We start from the raw sequence: 14533 nt of genomic DNA, 5'->3' as shown, positions 1-14533 counted from the left end.
ATTTTTGCCTTCTGACCTCTTGTTTTGCAGACTTCACTTTTGCTGGTTTTAGGTTTCTGTGCACTTCACCACTGCTAACCAGTGCTAATGTGCAGGTGCTCTGTAACCTAAACATGGTGATACTGGCTTATCCACAATTGGTATATTTAACTTACTTGTAAGTCCCTAGTAAAGTGCACTACATGTGCACAGGGCCTGTAAAATAAGTGCTACTAGTTGGTCTACAGCCCTGACTGTGCCACCCAGCAAAGTAGCCCTGTAAACATGAACGTAAGTGTTTTTACCTGTGTTCACTTGTGTATTTTTATCTGGGGCATATTGAGATACTTGAATCACTTTTAAAATGATAGAGATTTTACATATTTTATGCATTTGCTCATTGGTGTGACTAGCACATTGTTTTTGGAAGGGGTGGGTCTGTCAGAGCTCTCCCTTCCATTACTGTATTTTTTCCGGACCACATAGCGGTCAGCAGTCTAGCTGCTGCCGATCACGTGGGTTCTTACGTTTCAGCTGACATGCTTATTTGAGACCTGATGCGGCTGCGCAGCGGGCGCGCCAAAGGCAGCCCGTCTGCACCCGTCCGCGTCCGACTGGGGCCGGGGGCCAGTGATTTTGCTCCCCCCAGGCACCTTTGAGCCGGATCTCCTACTCCTCTCATACTCTCCACTCTTTAGCAGGAGGCTTGCGATGCAAGTATTGATCTATAATGGTCACCCCCGACTTTAACTATCTGCAGTACTCTACATGAGGAAGGAAAAAGGACTAAATTGGAAGTGGCTCAAACTACCACTCGTCCACCTTGTGCTTTGATTAATGCTCGTTCCTTGATTAAACATCAGTCGGAAATCGAGGATCTGATTAGTCACCACAATCTTGATTACCTTTTTGTCACCAAAACTTGGGCTAAAGCTGATTCCAATCTGGATTTTATAGCAGCAACGCCTCCGGGTTACACTTTCTACAGACTTGATAGAACCACGGGTAGAGGAGGAGGTTTAGCTATCATATGCAGGTCTTATCCCACTTGCCAGTGGGATGCAGCTAACCTCTTATTAGAGATTTAAAAGGGAATGTACTTTAAAATTTGTCAAAAAACTCTGTTTTATTGGAAGGACTCCTAGTCTATCGGCCTCCGGGCCCTTACTCCAATTTTGTGCAATATTGGCCAAATTTGATTGAGCCTTTAGCCATGTCCACGAAATGTATAATAATAGGGGATTTCAATCTTCACTTTGAGGACAGCCAGAACCCTCACATTAAGGAATTTTTCAGTTTTATGGCGGTATTTGAGTGGGAACTAAAAGTTAATTCTGCTTCTCACGCGGCTGGCCACCTTTTAGACGGGATATTCACCCGTTCTGAGGATCAGGTGATGGTGGCAAATTCGCCTCTGGAGTGGACTGATCATCATCTTTTAACCTTCAGGTGTATGACTGTGCTTTCTCCTCAGCACATTAGCTTTAACTGCAAATTGGAGAGACACTGGAACCTTATTAATAAGCATCAGCTAGGCCCAGCTTTGGTTGCAGGCTGGGAAGCTGCTGGAAATCTCTCTCTGTCTGCTTTGGACAGTTTTAATTATGGTATTAATATTGCAGTCAATCAACTTGCTCCACTCAAGACCTCAGCCCCTTCGGGAAACAAAAAAATCCGATGCTTATGGTTCACTAAGGACCTTAAGCTTTTACAGAGGAAATATCGCCAGCAAGAAAGACGTTGGAAGTTAGCTCCTACTCCAGTGGAGAAAGACAAACTTAGAATGGTCCTGAGGGCTTATAAAGATGCTAGTTTCAAGGCCAAATCAGATTATTTTACTCTAAAGATTAAGAAGGCATCTAATGTCCCCAGAGAATTGTTTAGAGTGGTATGGGCCTTGACGATGTCTCCTTCTGCCCCTGAGTTGGACAATTCACAAGGATTTTGCAAGAAGGTGGCCACTTTCTTTGAAAATAAAATTCTACAAATCCATTCGAGTTTAATCATTCTGAAGAAACTCTTTGCCCTCTTGATTTACCTAACAGCACTTCAGATAATGATATTCCTTTATTCACCTCCTTTCAGCCATTACCTCCCGACAGGATTAAGGAGATTCTATTGGGAATTAAGTCTGGCTCGCCGAACAATCCATGCCCCGTATATCCTACAACAGGTTCCAGAACTAGTCTCCACAGCTCTTGCTCTGGTTTTTCAGGAGGTTTTAACCACAGGAGTCTTTCCCCCATCTTGGAGGGAAGTGACGGTGATTCCTCTGAAAAAGAAACCGGGCCGACCAGCATATGATTTGAGTAATTTACTGCCTATTTCTTTACTTCCCATTCAGGCTAAGATTTTTGAGAAACACATCAACAAAGGGTTAGCCAGTTTTCTTCATAACTCAGGAAGCTTAGATTTCTCTCAACATGGTTTTAGAAAGCCCACAGTACCGAATCTGCGCTTACTACTACCTCAGACACTATTCGGAGGTTAGTGGATAATGGGACGAGTGCTCTACTAGTCCTATTGGACTTACCTGCTGCTTTTGACATCATTTCTTCTCAAATCATGGTATCTCGTCTCGATCAAGCAGGGATTAGAGATACAGCATTGCAGATTTCAGAATCTTTTTTGGGAGTTAGACCGATTACGGTGAGCTGGGTGGACTTTAAGACCCCAGCGTATTGCTTGCCATGTGGCGTTCCACAGGGCTCTGCTCTCAGCCCCACCTTATTCAATCTTTATGTCACTCCACTAGCCAGACTGATTTGTTTGTATGGTTTTATGCCCACTTCATATGCTGATGATACGCAATTGATCATCCCTGTTTCTAAAAAAAATTGGGAGGAAGTAGCAGATCGGTTTCACAATTAAATGCGAGAGATCAACAACTGGATGGGCCAGAACTGATTAAAGTTGAATGGTGACAAAACGGAAATCTTGTGTTTCGGTTCCAGCAAGGAACTGTGGAATTCTCGCTGGTGGCCATCAGAGTGTGGCGAGCTTCCCGCTCCTATTGCTGCCACCGGAAACCTGGGAGTAATTTTCGATAATTGTCTTTCCTTCAAGCCTCAAGTGAACTCCATTAATAAAACAAGTTTCTGGACGCTGAAAACACTGAAGAAAATGTTCCCTTATTTTCAAATGGAGGAGAGAATTGCAGATGTCTTGGCTTTGGTAATTTGTAGATTAGATTATTGAAATTCATTGCTGCTCGATTTGGATAAATCGTCAGTTAGGAAACTTCAGCTGATCCAAAATACTGCGGCCCTCTTTATTTTGGATCTCCCTTGCTTGGCTTCTGCTAGCAATAGCTTGAAACATCTGCATTGGTTACCGGTTACAAAGCGGATTATATTCAAAACTCTATGTCTAACTTTTAAGTCTGTACATGGAGGTGGAGTGGACTATCTGTCCTCAAGGTTATGCTGGTATATGCTGAATCGGCAACTCAGGTCAAAAGAAGCCCATTTGATACATGTTTTTTGCACTCAAAAAGCTAGATGGGGAGATAAAGTCTTTACGGTGGCAGCGGCTAAACACTGGAATTCGCTTCCTTTGATATAAGGAAAGAAGAAAATTTCTTGACCTTCAGGAGGCTGGTAAAAACCTGGCTTTTCCCCCAGTAATTTCTTTTTTGGCATCCGGATGTTTTTTTCTTTGACACTCACTATTCTCGCTCCAGCGATGGATGGCTGGAATGCGCTTTATAATTACTAAAATACAAATACAAATGCATGTCTCAGGCCAGTCACTGCAGAGTCTGTGTGTACAGTTTTAAACTGTCACTTCAAACAGGCGAGTGCACCCACTTGCAAGGCCCAAACCTTTCTTTTCACATGTAAGTCACCCCTAAGTTAGGCCCTAGCTCGCCCCAAGTGCAGGTGCAGAGTATCTAAAATGCTGAACATGTACTTTTAAATTTAACATGTCATAGTGGTAAAAATCTATTAAATTTGCTTTTCACTACTGCAAGGCCTATCTCTACCATAGGTTAAAAATGGGATTCCCTTGAAACAGTCTTTGCGTGTATTTTCCAATTGGGAAAAGATAGACGTTTTGTGTTTGGTGCCTCTAGACTCACAATTTACAATCACAACTTATGGTGAAGTCAGATTTTAAATTGTTAGTCTGAAAATGCCACTTTTAGAAAGTTGGATTTTTCTTACTTTAGCCATTCTTTTCCTCTGCCTGTCTCCGAATACACGCCTGGAGTGGGTGACAGCTGGGCTTTGAGCATTCCCTCCAGACAGAACACACACAAAGGGAGCTTGGGAGTGACATTTACATCCTGATGGCCCATCACCAGGTGGATGGACCTTTCTAGGCTAGGAAGGACCTGACACACCTGAATAGGACTGTGCCTGTCCCGACACATAAAGCTGCATAATCCCATGTAGAGTGCCTGGAGTCAGGGAAGGAAGGTCAGAGACTTTGTATACTTCAAAGGCCCCTCTCTGAAGTCTCATCCCACTTCAAAGGCACAACTGGGTATCCATACTGTATCTCAAACTCCACCAAATCAGTACACTTCTAGATCTGAGTACATTCTGCCAGGAAGAAGGATTACTGTGCTGCGAGGAGGGTCTGACACTCTGCTGAACTGCTTTGCCTGGTTGGCCTGCTGCATTTGCATGGGAGTGAGCAGGACTGGCATTATCTCTCTAAATCATCTACAGAACCAAGTGACCCCAAGGGGGTGCCTCCTGTTCTGAAGTCTCAGGGCCATCAAAGACTTCCCCCAACTGTGCTTTAGTTGGTGGACTCTGCCAACTGTGAGTCCTGCCCTGCCAAGAGGTGATAGTCCAGTCCTGTGCCTTGTAAGGGGACTCTGCAGCTGTTATCCTGCACAAATTGACATATCAACACAGTTGTGCTGATCAGAACCGCTGCATCCTCCCTCAGCAAAAACACATCACCGCTGCTGCGGAGGTTGAGGACTTCGCCTCACCTTCCCTGAGCGGCTTGATGACTATGCATTGCCTTCATTGCAAGGGGTTTGACACCATACCTCGAAGACATTGCTTCGACGACTGCTCAGCTCAGCGACGATGCATCCTGTGGATTGCACAGATCAGAACCAACGCATCGCCTTCGCATCGTCTCCTTGATATCAACATGTCCCTCCATCCAAGGTACTGTTCAGTGGGCCTGGCGTCTGTTCTGTAGCTGGCCTGCCCTCCATCACAGTCGGCCTGAACATTGGATTGACCCTGTTCTAGTGTAACCTCATGTAACCTTTCAGCGCTGTTGACTTCTAAGCACTTTATTGCAGTTTATGCTTGAAAAATTCATATCTTGAGTTCTTTCTATTGGATTATTGTAATTTTGATCTTGCTTTACTATTTTTCTATACTGGTATGTGGTATTTTTGTGGTGTTTTCACTGTGTTACTGTAATTTAAGTATTGAACAAATAGTTTACAAATTGCCTCTTGATTTAAGCCTGACTGCTCTGTGCCAAGTTAACAGAGGATGAGCATGGGTTAATTTAGCGTGTGTATGTGACTAACCCTGACTAGGCTTGTGGTCCCTACTTGGACAGGGTCCATACTTTTGCCAACAAGAGACACAATTTTTAACACCCCCCCTTTGTTATTCAAACTATACTTCACAAAAGCAGGAGTCCATCAAGGTTCTATCATCTCACCCATGATTTATGAATTTCAGTTCATGCTATAACTATGCAGATATCACACAAATACTTTTTAAACTAGAAAGCCCAAGGACATTGGAAACTTACAAATCCTCAGTTGCCTCAGAGCTGTTCATCAGTGGATGACATGGAGCCATCTCAAATTGAATGCTTCCAAAACTGAAATACTCACTTGTGGCAGTTCGACAAATTATGACCCACTCTGTGTCTGGCTTGATGACCAGGGACCACCTCCTAAAGTGTACCAGGAAGGTAGGAGACCTTGAAACTAACATGGACTCCAAGCTATTAATGAATGCCCAAGTGGCTAAGTTAGTACGATCAAGTTTCATTACTATGAACACTCTCCAACACATCTTCCCCAACCTAGGATTCCCACACAAGGTCTAAGCTACTATCTCTCTTGTACTTGATTAAGGCAATGGCCTCTCACAGATCAGTTTTATCAACTATGAAAAGACTAGCATGAATTCATAATTTTGGTACCAGACTACTCCTACATGTAAAGACACAGGCTTACATCTCCCCTGCCTTAAGGGCTCTACATTGGTTACTGGTTGCCAGAAGATCCACCTTCCATCTGGTTTGAATCACCCACAAAATAATACAGGGAACAGGACATGTTTTTATCAGGAAAATAAATCACCAAATACATACAACTAAGGAACCACCACACCAGATTGTCACCTCACCTAAAAAAACTCAGCATTTAAGAAAAAATACGGGTATTACATATTTTTCCGTTTAAGCAGCCAAACTATGGCATTCATTACCCCACAATATAAGATCCATAGATAATCTTATCTTGAGAAGGCTTATCGAGAGTTAGCTCTTTCGTACATGACCACCATACTCAAAAAACAAATATACAGCATATGCCTGAGTATGTAAACATGTATAATTGGATTATTTGTGTGTAATTAGATATGTGCATTTTCCTCGCTAATGTACTACTCTATATCATCCTATACCTCTCTTAATATATTCTCTACCTTCACTCTGGCTCTTCCCAAACATCATTGTGCTCCTATTATAACCCTTTCTAGACTCTTCCCTCTATTTCTCCTTTGACTCATTCCATACCTCCTTTTAATACTATGATCTCCCCAATAATGCTTTCTAGATTCGACCCTCCTCTATCCCTGTTTTGACTAATCCCGAATGTAATTTACTACTATTATCTCCATAGTAACTCTTTCAAGATGCTTTCCTCCTCTAGCCCTCCTTTCACTCATCCCAAACCTCATTTTACTATTATGACCTCCCAAATAACACTTTCTAGACTGTTCCCTCCTATATACCTAACTCACATGTCCACCTCTTAAATTTACAACTTATATTTCCCTATACTAATCCACCGCTAATCCATTTTGGATTCCGGAGCAGCGTGCTACTCGCAGAAAAGCACGTTAAAGCCTCATCAGTGGTAGTCAGCACTATATAAATACAATTGCAATTACCATTCCCACTCAAATCTAAGTCAATTTGGGGAAGATGTTGAACACTAAAAGGACAATATTTACTATTCCCACTCCTATCTAATCCTTTTGGGGAAAGGTGTTGGACACTAAAGGGGTATTTTTTATTATTCCCACTCCAATCTAAGCTAGTTTGGAGAACACGTTGGAATCTGAACAGGTGAAATTTACAACTTCCACTGCAATTTAAAACATTTTATGCAAGGTGCTGCAAAATGAACATTTTATATATGCAATCAATACTCACACACATTTTTTTAATCTATAAAATAAGCTAAAATTTAATTTAAGAAAACACACTAACCAAAAATGAAAAACTATATATTCAAATTTAAATCTTAACAAATGAAATGGCATAATTTCAAAGCAAAAAAATATAATTTTAGTATGAATTTTTTCACAAAAAATATAAAATGTAAAACGTTTATTTAAAAATCAATTATTTTTATTTTGTTATATTTAATTTGAATTTATTTTAAAAATGTTAAATTGTTTGTAATTCAAATATATATTTTAATATTTAAAATAATATTTTTTCAATGTAATACCATGAATATAAATTTTAATTAATTGTGCAATATAATTTATTCAACTTAATAATGTAACAAAATAAATGTAAACACTTTACAATAGTAATTTGCACATCAATAAAATAATTAAAATAACATTTACTTTAACATGTACACTTTTAAAAAATATTCCCACCCTTATACCTTAGAAATGAAATATCCCGTTAAAAAATTAAAAAATCATTATTTTTATGCATTAATGTATACTAAAAATACAAACTTCAACAATTTCACATTTAATACATTAGCTTGATAAAAACACAAATAATAAAAAAATATTGAACATGTAGAATCAAACACACTACAATAAATTTCATAGTAATTAACACTTACAACTGATATTACATACAACAATATTTTCTAAATCGGTATTTTTTACAGCAATATTAAAAACCCCACTTAAAATGACATTTTTACCTTTTATAATCCTGCCAAGATATTTTGATATCCCGATATGCTTGACACAATTATTTTGTATGACAATATTTGTTTCCAATATTTTGTCCAAACCCAAAAAACATGGCAACCACTCGGTTTTCTGCTTTGCCTTCGGTGCGTCTGTTGCACCAGTATATGTACAGAAGGTATAGAGATCCCTGCTAGAAAAACAGGATCTCTTAATATGGTTGGTTGTCCTCAGAGGGATCAGGGGCCATGTATTTCAGAGCCCTGCGCCACCACTATTGTAAAGACTGCCAGGCTATCCACAAAACAATTGACCTTCTTAATCTAAATGTAGAATGTTTTCAGTACTTGCTTGAGTTGTAGAACCAACAAGGAAAAGTGTGAGTATATTATTATGCTGTGAAATAAATGGAGAAACAATTGGGGGGATTAAGTATATTTTGTGTGAAAAGGTATACATATCAATTACTTGTGGCTTTGAACAAATAGGGTATTGCAAAATAATTATCATTGGACCAACCCAAATAATACTCAAACTTGATTTCTTAAAGTAGGAGTAGAATATATTGTTTGGATGCACATTGCATATTTCAAGTAATTCATTAGTGCACGGGCAGTCAGACAGATGTGTGATGGGTTGTGGAGCATGACTGACTCTGTCCCATTTCTATTGCCATTACAGAAGCAAGACTGATTCTGTTTAAGCCCAGCTGGCCTTTCAGAGGTGATCCTGACATGTAACTAACTGAGGCTAGCACTTCTAATCTTTCAGTCAGTGGGAACACACATAAATTACTTTAAATTATTCCTACACGTCCATCAGAGGCTAATTCATCACGTGACCAATTTTAGCCACTCACCTTAGTGTGGCTTCAGATGGATGGTGCTTTGTAAGTGAATTATGCTCCTTCATTAGATTGTCAGTGATAAATGGTGAGATGGAATGTATATATGCTTGTGAGGAATATTGTGGATGTCATGGTTAGAAAGGGTATCGCAGAGGACTTGATCAGAGAGCTGGTCAGAAGACTTCACTCCAAAAAATGGATGTGCACTACTGAAGTCTAGAAAAACATCTAAGGATTTCCACCAGTGTCTCCTATCTTTCATGTTGTATGACAGACATTAGTTTATATGAGTAATGTGTGGAGAATGATGCACTTATACATGTCTGTGGTTCATTATGACGTGGGGAAAATGAATAAGGTGATGGATGCAATAAATATGACAATGAAATGAGTCCAAAATGAGGTGAACGAATAAATGGAAGATAGGTAATCAATGGTGCAGGATAAAATCATTAAGGAAAAGGACACTTGAAGCAGTGAATCTGAAATAGCTGGTAATAACTATGTGACCAGAAAAAGCATAAAAAATTGGAAATATGGAGAATAAATAAAAAAGATTAGAACACACAAAAACAAATACTTCAAAGGAATAGGGCACACATATAAGTTAACAAAGACATAAGGGAATATCACTAGAGGCTATAAATATTACATGAGATGCTGGCCCCTTGGAATTTGAACATGACATGGGAAAATAGGGCACTTGTAAGAACAAAGGGACACAACAGAACACTTGAAACAGCACAAAGGAAAAAATAACTCCTCATGTCTGTGGTATGATATTAAACACTGGTTATGACTAATGACATATCTTATGACATAGAGCAATTTGTTATTTTATGGTCTTAGCAGCTGCAGTGAGGTGTAGGTCACTCTGCACACTAAGAAGTACCCAGCACCACACTATCCTAGAATAGGGGTAGTAAGCCTTTGAATGTGTTTGCATTATGAAAGAATAAATATGCAGTGTTTGAAAGAACCTAGTACATTCTCTATCATCTATTAGATTGTAACACACTGGTAGAGTTGTTTGCACCTCCTTTAGAGCACTTCCCGGGTTGAAGAGGGGAATGAATGATGGGAGTCAAAAGAGCCCTTCTAGCTCCTTAGTTGAATGGGGAATCACGCTGAAGACAACTCATGAGAATGGCCTGTAGCTATCTGGCATTGGGCTAAGAAGAACTTTTTGGGGGACCTGGGATGTTGTTTTGTAGTCATGGCATTTGTTGGAAGCTTGGACATTTACTCTTCAACAGTTCATACCTTTGTATTAACACTTTGCTTTTCTTAGCAATGTCTTCCATACATTCTTCAAGTGGCGGAAGTTTATTGAGTCCTAGAAGAAAAAAGCAGCAAGCAATCATTTTCAGAATATGGACAGTTAATTCTGTTACTTTTTAAGATATTCCCTTTAAATTGACAGTCCTGGTTTGTGAGACAATGTTTTGATAGCACATTCTTACATCATGTCACCTTTGTTTCTATAAAGTATTCAGGAATGGTTGGGCACAGCATATGTTGATCGAAATCCCTCAACTGTATTAAGAAATTGGTAATAAATTGATGATCTTGCATTTCACAGACAAATCTCATGATCCCTGGATTTTTAAAACCTTAAGACTGTGAGCACAAGCTATTTAAACTATTTGCTAAATGATTTGGCTGCATTAGGAAAACTCTTCAGACCAACCAAATCTAAAATCCAGATTCTTTTCATATCAATGCATCTTAAAGAGTCACATATTGAGTAAGTGACACAACAAATTGCATCCAGAGTCCCTTAGAATACATCTACTTTCTACTATATATGAGCATTTCTGGTAACCACCCCATGTGTGAGATTTTTGTCTATAGAATCAGCCTACAGGTTCCAGTAGCTTAGAGAAGGTAAGTTATTGGTGTATGATTGTACAAGTCCTAGGGCCCCTCATTGACCTCACTTTAGGACTGGCTACCTGCTCTTCTACACTACCTTTCTTAGGGGAGGAGTCATTTCTTTGCCCTTACCTCACTATTATCTTTCTTATAACTCTTGCCCCATCCACACCTACTATATACATTAACATCTACATGGCCCTACAAATTCACCACAACTACTCCTCTATACTATTATTCTTTACAAGCTTCTCGCTAGGGATCTGCTAAGAGGATGCCTATATACCAAGAGATCTACATTGGCACCAGCCCTAGCACATTGTAGTTATCTTCTTTCATCTCTAATCAGAGACACTAGATTTCTTTTCTAGGGTAATTCAACATTTCGTCAAACCAAATGCATGCACATACAAGGCTATCCAGTCTCAAATTTAATTTAAAAAATCTATTTTGATTTAGTGCAGAAACTTAATATAAATACCACATAGTGCAAATGGGTTTATCCCTAAACTGTTTCCTCCATTGTTTCCTCCATGCCATGTTCTTCCTCTTCCCACAAACTACATTTGATTCTATAGATGTAACAATTCTTAAAGTTTCATTAATGTATGAAGTAACTATATGCCAATGTGTTTCCCTACACCCTTATGAACTTAAAAATCTACAGTCAAAACAGCTGAAATGGAACAAATGCCAACTGTACCCCATTACCATTTAGTTCCGTATAATACCCCAAAAAAGACCAATATATCATCCTTAACTTCAAGGCAAGATAAACATCAATCAAGCTATCCCATAATCTGTTCCCTCAGAATTTAGAGACATACAGGCCAGCCTGGCGGAAACCACCAGAAGACCGTACCGCGGTCAAAAGACCGCGCGGTCATTCTGAGTTTCCCGCTGGGCTGGCGGGCGACCGCCAGAAGGCCGCCGCCCGCCCAGCGGGGAACCCCCTTCCACGAGGATGCCGGCTCCGAATGGAGCGACGGGTGCAGTTGCCACGCAGACACTGAAAATCTATGTGGGGCCCTGTTAGGGGGCCCCTGCAGTGCCCATGCCAGTGGCGGTGCTTCCGCGGTCGTTGGCCCTGGCGGTCCATGACCGCCAGGGTCAGAATGACCCCCACAGTCTTAAAATATTGACATAAAAAATGCATTATTGGTCAGAGGTAAAAGTTCAGCATTCCTCTTCTGGTTTTTTGTATAAAATGTCTCATGGCTAATATTTCTTACATTTACAGATGGTCAAAATCATGGCTTCCAGTTAAGTCCTTGCTTCTGCTTCCCTTACAATACCCTCCATAGGTACACTCTACTGATAGTACATGTTAATGTCTAGTCTGCCCAACTTCTCTCTCACTCCTCTTCAACACTCAGCAGATAGTTCCCTATCAAGAGCTAACACTGATAAAGACTTCTTATGGAAGACAACAGTATACAGTTTGAAGGTAATACAAAAACTAGGGATGTGCAAATGATATTATCTCACCAAGTTCAACTTTAGATAGCCCTCAGAAGATGATTAATTTAAAAATTCATGCAAGCCCATGTATTTGTGGGAGAACCTGTGAGAAGTGGTGGTCAGCACTGCTAAGGACACCCATGTGTATAACATTTTTCTTTTGCATGAAAGATTCCAGGCAATCAAAATGTTTGTAATTACAATAAAGAATTAAAAATCAGAATGGAGAGTTGGGCTTTGGTTCCGCTACTATGTTGTGCTTCGTCTTATGAACATTTAATCAGTCACCAGTTACAGTGGCTCAGTTATGAAGCAGTGCATGGCTCTTAACTTACAGAGAGAAATTATGACCACACACCCCATGACTGATGCAGCATAAAGGGGCTTTGCATGGTGTAGCCCCATCAAAAATACATTATGAAAGGGTTTTTACATTGTGAACTCTCTGGCAACTACAAAAAGGGCTTTTACATTGCATATTCTGTTACAGATACAATAGGAAGTGGCTTTAAATCATTTAACACTGAGAAACCTTACATGGCCCCTTGAAGTGGCAGTTGCAATTCCAATAGCTGCATTGCTGGCTGAGATGTGGGGCCGAGACTTTTCACTTGTCACTGGTTCTTGGTGAAGCCATTAAACACAACCAGTTATGCACATTATGTGCGGTGTACTGATCTACATGGAGGGTGTTAGTGATTTGGAGGAAGCTTGCCAGCAATCACTGGATAAGAGCTCTTGAAAGTAAATAAAATAGACCTCCTGGATTTTAAACCACACCCCCAATTTTAGGCAGCTTCATTAAATTAAGCAGCTCATCAAAGCTCTCAAGCAAATGATGAAACATTTCTGCAGTGATGTTTCAGGAGTAAGACTCACTCCATCACTAAAGAAATACATAGCTTGTCTACAGTCTGAGCCTCATTGTAAACAAAAGCACTGCCATACCTCTCCAGGAGTAGCAATCTGAGAGCATAGACAAATGCCTCCCACACAAGCAGTCACATTACCAGAGCACTTCTGCACCCCTCACAGACCAGCAATGACACGCTATAAACAGAACTCTCAAAGACTTACAGAGTAGCAGGAAAATAGCAACAGCACTCTTATATTACTAGCAGGCTAGTAGCCCCGCACCGCTGGAAGCACTTTCACACCCCACACAGACTACCTGTTGCACGACTGATAGCACTCTTGTACCCCTCACAGACTAGCAGTCACTCTCTACCAAGAACATGTTCTTTCCCTTCACAAAATTGCAGCAAAGACAATAGGCCTGGCTAATAAAGGAAAATGACCCTTCATTTAATCATGAGTTTGTGTGTAGGCTGTTGTGGATGCTTGAATGCAAGAACGAGTGAAAGGGTGGATGAACAGATGAATGAATGCATGGATAAGTGCCTGAGTCCATGACTAGATAAATGGGTGAATGAATGACCAGATGATTAGATCGAATCCTCCTGGAAAATTAAGTTATGAACCAGACCATTGTCAAATATGCGCTGAAGAAGAAAGGCAGTGGAGGTGCTATATAATAATAACAAATAAAGTACAGCATGCTAGAAATGGTCTACGGGGAATGCTGGTTTGTAATCCAGAAATGGGCTACAGGCTATAGGGAAGTATGGTTTTTTATCCATGCAGCTACCATGTAGGTATCCCAACAAAATATGATGGAAAGAATATCATGAGACAAAACACTGCATCTTAAATATTTTGATGTAAAAAATATCGTGCATCAGAATATTGGAGGTAATATTATAATTTTAAAGTATATATGTGAATATTGGTAAAAATATCCATGTGGGCTATATCATTGTATTTTACGTGTATTGGTGTATTTTTTATATATATTTTATTTGTTTTTAAATGTTTGTTTTTTTGCATAATAATTTTAGGAGCAGAATGTTAGAATTATAGGAAGTAATTTAAAATGTTAATATTTACTTAATTTAAATAATGTTTATGTTAAATTTTTACATTTTTTAAAATTGTGTAAATTTTCTTTTTTTTAAATGTTTATACTAAATTATTTTTTGTGAAATAAATGTTAAGATTTGTTATATATTATTGTTTGAGAGTTATACATTTATGTAATTCAGTTTTAAAATTAAAGTTGATTTTTGTTTAAGTAATGTTATTTAAAAAGTGTTTTCTAAATTAATCATAGTTATTAATTTGGAAGCTATTGTAAATATTTGTTATTTTTTTTAATAGTTTTGGCAATTGTCTCATTAACAGTTTACTTTTTAGGATACTTAAAATA

General features: G+C 39.3%; 1 protein-coding gene across 3 annotated transcripts in view; it reads right to left on the bottom strand.

The window, feature by feature from the left end:
• Positions 1 to 14533, bottom strand: part of LOC138293042 (dimethylaniline monooxygenase [N-oxide-forming] 2-like) — a 476533-nt gene that overhangs the window by 15621 nt on the left and 446379 nt on the right. For all 3 annotated transcript variants that reach the window (XM_069232030.1, XM_069232029.1, XM_069232031.1), the window contains one exon: positions 10195 to 10267. In XM_069232030.1, coding sequence (XP_069088131.1) covers positions 10195 to 10267 — 73 coding nt within the window. The remainder of the gene's footprint in view (positions 1 to 10194; positions 10268 to 14533) is intronic.

This window comes from Pleurodeles waltl, chromosome 4_2, assembly GCF_031143425.1.
Source record: "Pleurodeles waltl isolate 20211129_DDA chromosome 4_2, aPleWal1.hap1.20221129, whole genome shotgun sequence".
Lineage (NCBI taxonomy): Eukaryota > Metazoa > Chordata > Amphibia > Caudata > Salamandridae > Pleurodeles > Pleurodeles waltl.
This window is presented reverse-complemented; position numbering and strand designations above follow the sequence as displayed.